The 12,398-nt window shown below is 47.6% G+C and overlaps 1 protein-coding gene across 5 annotated transcripts in view; it reads left to right on the top strand.

Annotated features, from left to right (window-relative positions):
• Positions 1-434: 434 nt before the first annotated feature.
• The window catches only part of MITF (melanocyte inducing transcription factor), a 111,468-nt gene continuing 99,504 nt past the window's right edge, over positions 435-12,398 (top strand). For 2 of the 5 annotated variants that reach the window (XM_064453481.1, XM_064453479.1), the window contains exon 1: positions 435-848. In XM_064453481.1, coding sequence (XP_064309551.1) covers positions 745-848 — 104 coding nt within the window. In that variant the 5' untranslated portion in view covers positions 435-744. Of the gene's footprint in view, positions 849-8,535; positions 8,648-12,398 lie in introns of those variants that run through there. The other 3 variants (XM_064453482.1, XM_064453480.1, XM_064453483.1) reach the window with 2 other exon arrangements.

Below are 12,398 nucleotides of genomic sequence, written 5' to 3'. Positions count from 1 at the left end.
CCCCCTGCCTGAGCAGGCACACCCAGAGCAGGGGGCACAGGAACGCGTCCAGGTGGGGTTTGAATATTCAACCCCATCGTCCTCTGCTGAACATGACCCCACCTCGAGCTCTAACCGAACTCCCAAGGAGGCCGATGCCCGAGCCCGAAGCTGCACAGGCACGCCGCTGTGCCGCCGGACGCCCACCGCCCCCCGGTGCGCTCGACGAGACCCTTCGCCTGACGCTTCCCAGGGTGTGACCAAAAGCCCTTTGCGTTTGCACCTGCCCTCGGTGCCGCCGCCTGCGGGCGCGGGAGGCCCGCGCCCCCTCGGAGGGAGCGATGCCAGTCCCCGCTCCTGTGCGGCTGAGGGCAGGCGTGACGTCACGCGCGGCACCTCTGGCGGCCGCCTGTCGTCAGAGCCGTGTGACGCCAGCCCTCAGGGGCGGGGCGGGGCGGGGCGGGGGCCGAGGGAAAGGAGGGGGCGGCAGGTGGCGGGCACGGCGCGGCCGGCCTCGGCGCCCCCGAGCTGATAGCGGCGGGCGCAGCCCGGCCCGGCCCGGCCCTTCCCGGCGCGGCGGGGCCCGGCGGGAGTTGTAGTGCGCAGCGGGCGGAGGCGGCCCGGCCGGCCCCGGGGCGGACTACAAGTCCCAGGCGGGGCGGGCGGCGGCGCTGTGTGTGTGCGGGAGCGGGCGGCGCGGCGGGGCTCGGCTCGGCGCGGCGCGGCGGTAACCTCCCGTCTCTCCCTCTCGCAGCGGCGGCGACGATGCAGGCGGAGTCGGGGATCGTGCCGGACTTCGAGGTGGGCGAGGAGTTCCACGAGGAGCCCAAGACCTACTACGAGCTGAAGAGCCAGCCCCTCAAGAGCAGGTGGGACAGGCGGCGGCCGGTCTCCCGCTCCGCCGGGCGGAGGGCGCCGTGCCCCCGCGCTGCGGGGCCGGCCCGGCGCGCTGGGTCCCCGCCCGGCGCCGGGCCGTTTGTAAACGCTGAAATACCCCCTCCCCGCCGCCCCTCACCACCCCGCCGCCGCCCCCGCGCCGAGGGCAGGCGTCGTGCGCGGCGGGGCGGCCATTTAGTGCTTCCTGCCATAATAGCGGCGTTGTTGGGAGGGCCGGCCTTGTGTAAAGGGCATTGTTGGCCGTGCGGGGCCTCGCTGTCACGCCGGGGGAGCCCTGCCGTGGCGGGGGCACAAGGCACCGGCCCCGCGGTGGGCCCCGCCGCTTGCGCCCCCGTCCGTGTGCCCCGTGTCCCCCCCGCAGGTGCGGCGGCGCTCGGGTGGGGACAGCGCGGAGCTGCTGCAAGGTCTTGTAGGTTGTTTCTGAGGCTTGTTTTTCTTTTTTTTTTTTCTTTATTTTTTTTTTTTTCTGACTTTGAGAGCAGGTTTGTTACTTGCGATTGCTTGGGGACTGGAAACTTTTGCCTGGGTACGTCAAAGTAGGCTTTTTTCCCCCCTACCCCCGAGATATAGGCGGTATTCTTATCTGGAGCGGCTGCGTCGCGTAGATACTGTCTTTAAAGGGGAATAAGGCGGTGTGTGTTCCTCTGCCTTGCCGGGTGTAAGGTGCTTGCTGTGCGTCCTAGTGCTGGAAAAAGAAAGCAAACGCTCTCCCGCGCCTCGAGCATCCACCTCGCCAGCAGTAGCACGGTTCTCCCTCCTCTGGTTCTACGTTCGAAGCGCTCTGGCGGTAACAAACCCTCCATTTCATCTCAGCACTCTCCTAAGAGGTACTCAGCTGAATGTAAGGTCATTGCTGCGAGTGTATCGCAGTCAAGTCGGTTGTTAGCTTGTCTTTATAGTCACCGTTTTTAGCTTTGAGCAATGCTCTTCGTATGGCCGTGCGTGCAGTTGAAAAATGAATGGGATGGTAAATATTTTTTAAAAAATTGTGCTAGAATTGGCTTAGATTGTGCCGCCTGTCAGGCACGCATCAAAGTGAATGAATTTTTGATTGTGCTCTGAATGCTTCAGAACATTGAAGGTCTTATGGTAAAAAAATATTAAGAATTCTGTCACTTTGGCAAGGGCTGGCAAGTCTGGGGCCACCTCTGGTGGCCTGGCTTCGCGGCAGCCCTAGCTCACGCCGAACCTTTGGTATTGCCGGGAAATGGCGCGTGTTGTGGTGGTGATGTGCAGCCTTTCGCAGCCCGACGGGTCAGCCAGCCCAACGAAAGCTGGCAGAGCTCTGCCCTCCAAGGTTGTGCGGGGAAGTTGCCGTTATCTGGGTAACTAGCTGGGAGCCAGGCCTGTGTGCGGGGAGAGGGCAGCGCGGGGAAGACGGGGTCACCGGTGGCGGGTCCCGGCTGTGGTGGGACCCTGCAGGGCTTTGGCTCCAGTGTCTGTGTTGCCAGTGGAGCGCAGCAGTCGCAGGGTGGATGGTGGAGCACTGGTGCTTCGCACTGTTGTTCTGACTGGTGTGTGGGTTTTAACTGGTGTGCGGGACTTGTCCCTTTGTGGCTGTCCGCTTTGTAGTCAGCAGTTTTGTCTGTGCCTTCAGGTGGTGTGGGCGTGGAGCTTAGATACCAGCTCTGCATTTGACCTTGCACAGATGTTCCAACTGCTTTTAATTCCTGTGACTTGATGCTTTGGGAGCTGAATGCATCCATGCATTGTTCATTTCTCTCAGGGGGAAGAGATAATAAAGATACTCTGTAATGAAGCGCTGGAGTATTTGGCCATCTTTTAAATGTTGACGTTTCAAACCTCCCTGGAGTGAATTGCCCCAGTATGTTCTCACCTGGTACCCTTGCAGAGCCAGCGCTGCCCACCCTTGGGGTTCAAAGGGTCCCCCGTGTGAGTCATCCAGAAGTCCACATGGTGCCTCTGGCCAACATCTGTTCTGATGTTTCCGGGAGAGCTTTTTGGGTTAGGAGAGGTGACCAGCTTGCCCCAGTCAGCCTCCCTGCCCCTCCACACGTACCCATTCATACAACAAGAGGGAGCCCCGAGGGTGGAATAACAACCTATGGTTTTTTTGGCAGATAGCGAACTGACATGTTAACCTTAGCGTGAAGCCTGCCCAGCTCACGTACCACTCTTACCTCCAAGGTAGAGTCTCAGTTGTCTTCCTGGTCTTGTGGGAGAGGAAGCAGCAGAGGACCTGCCAGGTCCATATAAACCTGTCCCTGGAGCCAGGCTGATAAAACTTGATGATAACACGAGGCAAAAGTTGCTCACAAACCTGTTTGCTTCGTGATGTGCAGATCGCAATCTAAGAGGACTCCTGTAGGCCTTCAGCTTTGCTCAGGCCTGAAACCAGTCTGACTGATGATTATCAAGGGTATCCAACATCACCCTGCTGCTTTCTCTTGTGGATGTAAATCAGGAGTAATTGCACAGCAGTCGGTGGAATAGCACCAGGGCAGCGTGATGTAGTGATGGGACTGTGGCCGTGGGAATTGCTTTCTTACCATTTTCTCCGCAGCCTTGCTCTGGAAAGGTGCCCGGGGAGCAGGCAAACCAGAGGCAATAGCTGATGTTAGGAGATGAGTCTGAACAGCAATATACTCTTTTTCCCTGGTGAGAACTGCTGATTTCCTAGCAACATTTAGGGCTTTCTCTGATCTCTTTTAACCAGAAGAAGTGAGAAGCATCCCTGGCTTACTCATAGCAGCTGAAACTGTGAGTACATAGCAAAAGCCATCCAGCTCAGAAATATGTAAGAATGCCAGTGCTCTGAACCAAGGAGAAACTTTTTTTGTTGCCTGGTTTAACTCAGCCCTGCAGATACTGCTGTCCTTCACTTAGTACAACTCTCCTATTCGCTTCCTCCCATATTGCTTGTTTTCCAATATATGACATCCAGTTAAAGATTTCTCCTCTTCAGTGTGCCCTCGCAGTTACTCCAACCATATTTCATAATTCAAGCCTGCAATCCAAAGCCGCAAGGGGTCCGATAATAAAAGCTTTTTGCAGTAAATACTGTACTAACTTAGGCCAAGCCACAATTGAATGCTAGAGGCCAAGGAAAAATGTAAGCCCAGCAAAAAGCTTTAATCACAGGGGATTGAGAGGATACGTGGGGCTGAGATACAACAGTTCCAACCATATTTCCTAAACCCCTCAGACTCATGAGAAGTTAGCTCCTTATGCTAAGTGCTAGATGCATTTAAGGGTTCTCTGGAATTCGCTGTGGTTGAATGTCTTTGAAAACTGAGAAGATGTTTGAGTCGCTTTGGTTTCTCCAGAGTCACTTTTCACTGTGGGAGGAAACTGGACTGGATGACTAGCCAGTAACACAATGAGATTTATTTTTTTTCCTTCACATTCATACTTTATTCCTCTCCTGCCATATTCCCGAAGGATAACAGTTTTAATTTATAAGTACATATGCTTAAATATGTATGCGTTTGTGTAATGAACAAGTAAATAAGGTTTCTTTTCTGTTACAAGCGGTGCACAATGAAACTGATGGAGTTTTATTTTCAGGCAATTAGCTGAAGAAAATAATCAGTTATTACCAAAAGTAAACACAGATCCTGACGTGCCTGCACGCAATCATCAGGGCGCTGTAGGCTTAAGTTACATCATGCTACTAATGTGGATTCTGTAAATCATTTGACTTATCAAAGCGGTGTTCTGGGTACCAAACTGGTACCTGGTAGTAAAGCCTTCACAGTCTGCCTTTGCCCAGGGCAACTTGAACTAACCCAGATGTGCCAAATGCAGCAAAATAATTCTATATTAAATTGCGCAAGTGCCTGCAAATTGTTGTCAGTTGTTGTAATTTACTGCCTCACTCTTAATAAAATCACGTACCTGCAGGTAAATTACTGCTATTTGTGCTATTTTCTGTTGCCCTTTCCCAGCTTATTTATTTTCAGACTGGTTAAGAAGCACCTGAATGATGCAGTTACTGAAGTATTTTTAGTGGAAAAGATAATTAGGAAATGCTTCTAAGTTGCGTGATAGTTTTTAAGGAAGCTTATTCTTGCTTTATGAGCAATAGCATTGAGCTGTAGAGTTTGTCATTATTAAAGAAGTGATGTTTTTATAAAATTCTCATCGTTCCTGGTGTCCAAATGCTTTTTTTTTTAATGTAAACCTTCAATGTTTTACTTATATCAACTAGTACCTGATCTCTGTCCGGTTAGGATCTTCTGTAAGACGCTCCCCACCCCCCCTTTTTTTTTTCTTAACTTTCTGGTGCTCTGCTAAACACTGAGGTCTCGACTCAGTAAAAACGTTCCTTTTAACACACAGTGTTTGTTTGAGGAAATATTAATTTCACCAGAGGCACACATTTTTAAACTGTGTACTTACTCTGGAGCCAAGGAGGACTTTTCTAAAGTGACTTAGTCTGCAGATGATCAAATTTAATTTAGTAAATGAACTTTGCAGCATGATTAAATTTGAAGTTGATTACATTAGGCTTCTCAACATTGAGTTTGTGCCTTATTGGAGGTAGTCTTTTCATATTACTGCTATTTATGGATCTTATTCAAGTGTTTTATATTCTGGTTGGGTTCTGCAATGCAGTTTGTTCAAGCTACTGCTTATATCTGTTCCAGTTGTGCAAGAAGTGGAAAATATCCTTTATTTAGAACAGGTCACATGTGCTTGCATCCAGGAACCGCGTCTCAGTGTGTTTAAAAAAAAAATAAAAAATCTTGGAGGAACAGATTTAAAAAGTTCCTGAAATATTTTTCCGTCTGTTACAGAGGAACATTACATATTTTAAACTAAAAGGTAATAATAGCTGAGTTTAAAGTGATACGTAGGCTAGCACTGACTGAAGTCAATGGTAAAAGTCTTAACCGACGTCAGTGGGAGTTGAGCTAAGCCAAAAGTACGTCTCTATGAAATCTCTCTGGTAACATTTTTGTGAGTGAGTCAATAATCCCATGTTTATTCTGCACCTCAAATTTGCTTCACTGGGAAGTAAACCCTTGCCACATCTTTTCTTTTTGTACTCTTTTATTGTTGAAAACAGTCTTAAAAGGAAACGCTGCAATTGGATTGTCTATTGTATAAACATGTGGAGGCAATAAGTGGTATTTCTTTGTATTTCGTTATACTGGGAGCCGGTGCTGCTCCCTGTCTGTAGCAGAGTGTTTTCTATAGCGAGAGATCCTGGCTGACCTTTTCTCTTCTGCGAAGCTCTGGCTCTGTTATTTGCAGTAGGCCTTTGCTATTTAGCAAGGAAACAGAAATAGCTCATGAAATTCAGTTCAGCATTTGCTTTGATACGAACTGTTGAACATCACCTTTTTGCTTCCCGAGCCTGCTTTCCTCGGGAGGGTTTTGTTTAGCTGCCAAGCTGGTCAGAGCGCACAGATATTTTGGGGCTGAGCTGCTGCACTGACTGTGCACCTTTTAGCACGCACACCTATTTTCTTTTTGTTTATTGGACTGCTGGCTGTATTAGTTGTGTGTAAGTGTATATATGCACCCTGCATGAAATAAATCCGTACCTTTCTGGTGAGCAGGAAGCTTCCTTGGCTGGCTACTATCGATTTACAGTATCCAGGTGATAATTTGAATCAATATATTCTTCTGCCTTTTAAAAAGCTGAAAATAAACCGATGCAGCCCTGCTGATGGGTAGCAGGGGTGTCCTGGTACTGGTCATTTCCCTGCGTGTAGTGGAGATCATTTCACAAGCCTCTGGACCAGAATTTCTGGGGCTGTTGTGAACCTACCAGTTGTCATTAACAAGTCATTGTGGAGCTTATTCTGTGCTCTGTGTGTTTTTATTTGGCACTTAGGGCGATGTATTAGAGGTCCTTTCCAGCACGGTGGTAGGCAGCATGGCCAATTCCTGCTGTACGGTTTGGTCAGTATCTAGAAGAAAACTGGGAAATGAGAGCAGAAGAGACCTGCAGATACATTATTTTTATAAACAAATTCAGCCTTTCACCACGTTCTATGATTAAAGGTTTAATGGAAAGAAATCCATACAGCTGCTTAAAAATGAGGGTACAAGAGAAACCTGTTCCAACACTTACAGCGCTGTCCTCCGATTTCTAGGTTTGCTTTCCAAAGCAGAACATGAAGACTTCAAAAATGAAATGGAAGGAGTAATTGTCTGTTTACATTTCTGCTAAAAATTGAAATTGCACATTCGCTGTTAATTGTCTTCCGAGAACGGTCTGCTGTTTCAGTGCTGAGAACAAAACCAGAGTCCAACTTCCATTAAGCTGGTCAGGCTCTTGGCCATTATTGTCTGTCTCGTTCTATTTTGGATTTGAAATGTTTTTGAAATACATTGGTTCTAACATTGTTTAGTAAAATTCACCGTCTTTTAATATCACTTTTGCTGGCACAAAGACAACATGATTAAGCAGTGTGGCATGGCAGATTTTGCTGTTGCATCACTATCATATTATACTAGAACTGTGATTATTTTTTTAATAATCTCAGCAACTAAACAGTAAGACGACAATTATTGGCTCGTATGTAGTTCTACACTTTGTTTCATACTGGGGGAAAAACAGCACAGGAAAAGGAATATAGTTGCATATTTATAATATAATAATGTTACTGCTTTATCTGCAAGAGCTGTAAAAAAGCTGGTGCTACTTTGAGTGTCAAGGTTGAAATATTTAGGTTCACTGGAACCAAACACTGTTAATACCATCTGGAACAGATCAACCTGTCTTCCAGCCCATTTCTGAGGTAGAAGTTACGTGTGGTTTCCTGTGTTAGACATGCCAAGGGTCTGCTTGCTGTGGATGGGCACTAGCAGTTCCGGGGTGCCCTTTGAGAGGGCTCTGTCCCAGTATCTTTGGCCGGAATTTCAGCTTGCGCCTTGCATGAGCCCTAGTCGTCGTCGTCTGCGGGCTTCACCTGAAAATAAGCGTTTCCAAGGGGGCCTAGCAGTGTCCAAGTGAAAGAGGATGGTGTGGCTATCACTGGTACAAGTGTAAAAATTGTGAAAATTGATAAGGAAGGCTTACAATACAACTGCTGGCTAATACTTTAACCACTAATAGTGCCTTTGGATCGAGCTCATTTTTTCTGGTAACATCTCTGCTGCAAGGGCTGCTGTACTGTTTGTGTTAGCAGCTTTCTGCCAAGCATGCACGCCAGGGTCTGGTGGTTTATAGCTTTTTTTTTTTTTTTCTTCCTTTGGTGGTAAGTGATTATGTAGAAACCCTCTGTAGGCTCCCCCCGCCCTGACCTGCTGCTCACAGGTGCTGCATGGACTGGACTGGCAGGTTGAAGAGCAAAAATGTGTTGCTGTGATATATAATTACTTCTTCCAGCATGAGCCAACAGAGCTGCTTGCTGTGATGATTGTTACGTATGCTGCTATGTAAAACAGAATGCAAGTTTAATGTAGGGTTCGGGCTAGTATTTTAATGTTGTAATTAACAGCCTCTAACAGTAAACAAGTTTTTTTTTAAATCAGTTCCCATGAAGATTATTCCCTTACAATGTAGGCAGGCATACATTTGCAGATGTGGAGTTTATGAATTCTGCATTGCTTGGAAAAATGAGCATTAAGAACAAACAAATACCTCTCTTTCTGACCCTTTTTCTCTTACTCTAGAATACCACAGGTACGGTGTCAGGCAGCTGGAGATCAGTCCTGCAGTTGGTATTTCACAGGGACATTTCGGCTAAGGGAAGCAGTCGCGTTTGAGATGACACGGCAGTTCTCATCTCTTGGAAGAATTGGCTTCATCCTTCTTAAATGCTCCCCAAAAACCAGTGATCTAGTTTCACAGGTACGTTGTGCCTCTTTGTGCTGCTCTTTTGACACAAAATGGGCATAAACCCACCTGAGCCTGCTGCTTGGGCTGGAGTGGCTAGGCTCTGGTGCTGGGGGCTCTGGTCTTCTCAGACCATCTTGTGAGACTGCTTGTGAAGAGACAACTGAAGTTACACGGAGTAGGAAGGAGGTTTGTATCCGTTCAAATCCACAAAGGCAAGCTTCATTCATCTGTGGGCAAGGATTACATGCCTGGTTTGGCCTGCTTTTATATTAAAGAATTTATTTAATGATGAATTTTGCAAGAAAAGGACTTTATATAGTGAAAATTAGGTACCTGGAAAGATGTTGATCAGCTTTGAGATATTTCGGTGCTGGAAGTTTGCCAAGTTTAATGTGTTTAAAGCATCGTGGCAATAACAGGTACTGTATTGTCAAAGCTTGCCTGTAACCCTGGGATGCCGAGACACTGTTTCTTGTCGTCGCTGTGTGTGACAGCACAAAGTGCTGTATGAGTGGTTGAAACCCAGTAGGGCAGGGTTGTGGGGATCTGGAGATTGGAGAAAAGTAACAAGAAGTGGGAACAACTGGAATGTCCTGAACAAAGGGTACTTGAGGGAATGGAGACAGGAACGATGAATGATTGTTACTAATCTTAGTCCCAGCCATCCAGTTGTAACGTGGAAACACATACAGAAAATAGGAATTACTGTGGTTCTTTCTGGAGGACAGGCAGCCAGCTAGAAAACTTGGGATGGAGCTAAATCAGCTGGGAACTGTTGCAGGGTGAGAAGATGGGAGCAGACTTTGGAAGCTGCCAGATGGCAAGAGATGGGGAATATGGGCAAGGCGGGGTTCTGGTCCTGGAGCTTTAAACTGGGATGTTGGAATTGTACCGTAGTGGTGGAAAAGGATCATTGAGATGTTTGAGCGGGAGAGCCTGGCTGAGCCTGTTTTGTGCATGTTTACTATTTCCTTTCAGGATTCTTTGGGTTTTATCTAAACAAAAAAAGCAGAGAGTTTGTATAGAATATGACTGACTTTGGAAATGCTTTTTCTGGATGTGTCTCTGCATGGTCATACATACCTGTAAAGCCAACCTAGGAATACAGAGGTAGAGGGAACAAACCTTTTATAATGTTTGTGGACTTCAACCTGAATAAATAACAGTTGCAACCTGAGAGAATGAGATCAGAATGATATTGAGATGTGTACACATGCAGGAGGGGATGATCTTACAGAAAAGCAAAGGGAAAAATCTCTTTTGAGCTGGTCATTGGAAGCTGGAAGGCATTCAGGAACGCATGGAGCTCTTGCAGTGGGTCCTCTGGGATGCCATTAACTACTGTGTTTGGGTTTCTGCTCAGTCTAGCAAGCTTCATTTTATTTGTACCAAATATTTACAATTCTGCCCAAACTCAGCCATGCTAAAGGCACATCCCAGGTGTCAAATCTATCTAGTAGCACAGTCGAGAAGAGTTGCTGGGATCATTTATTTATTTATTGCTGTTGTAACACAAAGGTTGCTATCTGATAAATAATTATTCCACCCTTGGAGAAGGCACATTGTAAATCTGTTAAGCTGCTCCTTTGTTTGTTAGGCTTGTGCATAATGACTTTGGAATTTAAGATTAGTAGTATGCTGTGCAACTGCTCATTTCGTGACCTCATCCTCCTGCTCGGCTCGCCTGCCTGTCCACCTGTCACATCCTGTTGGGCACCTAGGGCTATATTCATCAGGGGAACTTTGGTTTAGTGTTGCATCATCTCATTTTTATGTCTTCTGCTGCCTAGTGGAATTAAAAAAACCTGTGAGGTAGGTGTTTAGGTTCCTTACAGAATGTATGAGGGAAAGGTGGCTTCAAAGAAGGCTTGTGAAAGCCAGCCTGCAGAGTGGGGGATTGCCTGAGTCAGCCAGTGAAGGGCGTAAGAGGCTGCTGGTGGTATTGAATGTTGTCCCTTGAAGATCTGTCTGGTCTAGGTGAGCTGTTGCTAAACCTTTCTCGGAGCGACGTGCCAAAGACAGGTCTGTTCTTCCAGAGGCGAGGAAGAGCAGGTAGTATGACATCCCTCTACCCTGCTTCATCCACTCACGACACAGAAATCTTGAGTTCCAGTCCTGTCTGTGACTCAAAACGTGGGATTCAACATGTTCGCCACCCTTTGGAGTGCCTACACCAATAAACCATGGGTTTTTTGAAGTGTCTCTTGCAGAAGCTAGTCTATTTTGCTTTGTATACTATTCATTGAACTGGTATGGGCAGGAGTGGCTTGGTAATGCAGGGAAGTGAGCATTCGCCTGTGGTGGTTCTCATCCTGCTCCAGAAAATAGCTATTTGTACAAAGTGGAACAGCTCTACCAAGAAGCAAGGAAGGTGTGCTCAGAAATGAGATTTTCAGCTCCATTTTCTTCTAAAAGACAGTTGCCCGAATCTCTGTAGTTGGGGTCACAGCATGAGATATGGGGACCTGCTTGCAACATGAGTGGGGATATTTGGGGCACAGGTAGTTGGAGGAAGGGAAAACATCTTTAGGGTTATGGGAACCAGAGCTTCCTGAATTGCTGCAGGAAGACAAAGAAGTGAAAGGGTGGTATGGACTCTCTGATGGTACTGGTGGCCAAAGGGCCTCTTTTGAGTGGTATATGTTGGTGAGGAAGCTGTTGGGCAAAGGTGGATATTGAGAGTGAAGGCAAGTACATATCACTTCTTAAGAGTGCTTAATTTCTTAGGAATGTGAAATGGTTTGTAGTACAGCTTGAACCTCTGTGGAAGTGAGTTACAATGGCGTAAAGTGAGTAAGGCAGGAGTTGAAATAAGATTGTCTCTAACACAAACTTGTTTTTTTGATTTAGCATGTTGCACAATGTACGGTTTCAATCTAATTGCAAAACTATTCTGCAAGTGATAATTTGGTTCCCAGCTAATACAGCTTTTGATATTGGCTGTACAAAGCTGTGCTGTAGGAACTGCTTGCCCTGAAGATGCTGTGGGCCAGCAAGGGCTTTCTGTTTTTCAAGTGTGTCGAGTAATGTAGAAAAACGTGAAATGGATCTGCTTGTTAGGAGGATCTCAAAGGTGCTGGAGCTGCCCCTGCAAAGAAAGCGGGGCTGGCTGGAAGGGGCCTGGTGCTGCTGCTGCACATTTGCAGGTCTGGGGAGGGTCCTTCTTGCAGCCTTTCTAGTTTGTCCCAAAGTAATTGGGCCCCCCTGCCTTCCCGGCAGCCTCCTGCTTTCTGGGAGAGAGCGCTCTGAGTAGGCAGTAATTACTGTCTTTCCAAAGGAGTCCTCGTTTGTGGAGGAGACTGTTAATTATCTCTCACTTAGCCTTTCTAATGAAGGTGCTTGGAAGAGTTGTGCTGGGGTACCAGGATCTCCACAGGACAGAACTTCCCTCCTCTGGGTCTGTGGTGACCTCTTGCACCGATCCAGGGTGTGTGTGTGTTCTTTGGTCTCAGGTGGGACCTTTAGGGACTTGCTTTTTGAAACTGTTGACCATTTGGCCTTTGGCCTTGCAGCACCACTTGAGACTATAAATAGACCTGCGGAGGAACAGTTCCAATGATCTTGTGTTCCCAAATGCCATTCTGCTGTGCCCAGTGTCGCGCTGCATACCAGCTCAGTGAAAGGAGGCTGGTGAGAAAAGGTGGCTCTCGAAGTCAGCTGTGACCCGGAGCACCTCTGATGGTGGTTGCAGGCTGAGCTGGTAATCCCACCATTTTCATACCTGGAGCTTCTCCTGGGCAGCCTGGGCATTGCAGCTATTCAA

This window comes from Phalacrocorax carbo, chromosome 6 (assembly GCF_963921805.1).
Source record: "Phalacrocorax carbo chromosome 6, bPhaCar2.1, whole genome shotgun sequence".
Taxonomy (NCBI): Eukaryota; Metazoa; Chordata; class Aves; order Suliformes; family Phalacrocoracidae; genus Phalacrocorax; species Phalacrocorax carbo.
Note: the sequence above shows the minus strand (reverse complement) of the source record. Positions and strands in the feature narration are given on the sequence as shown.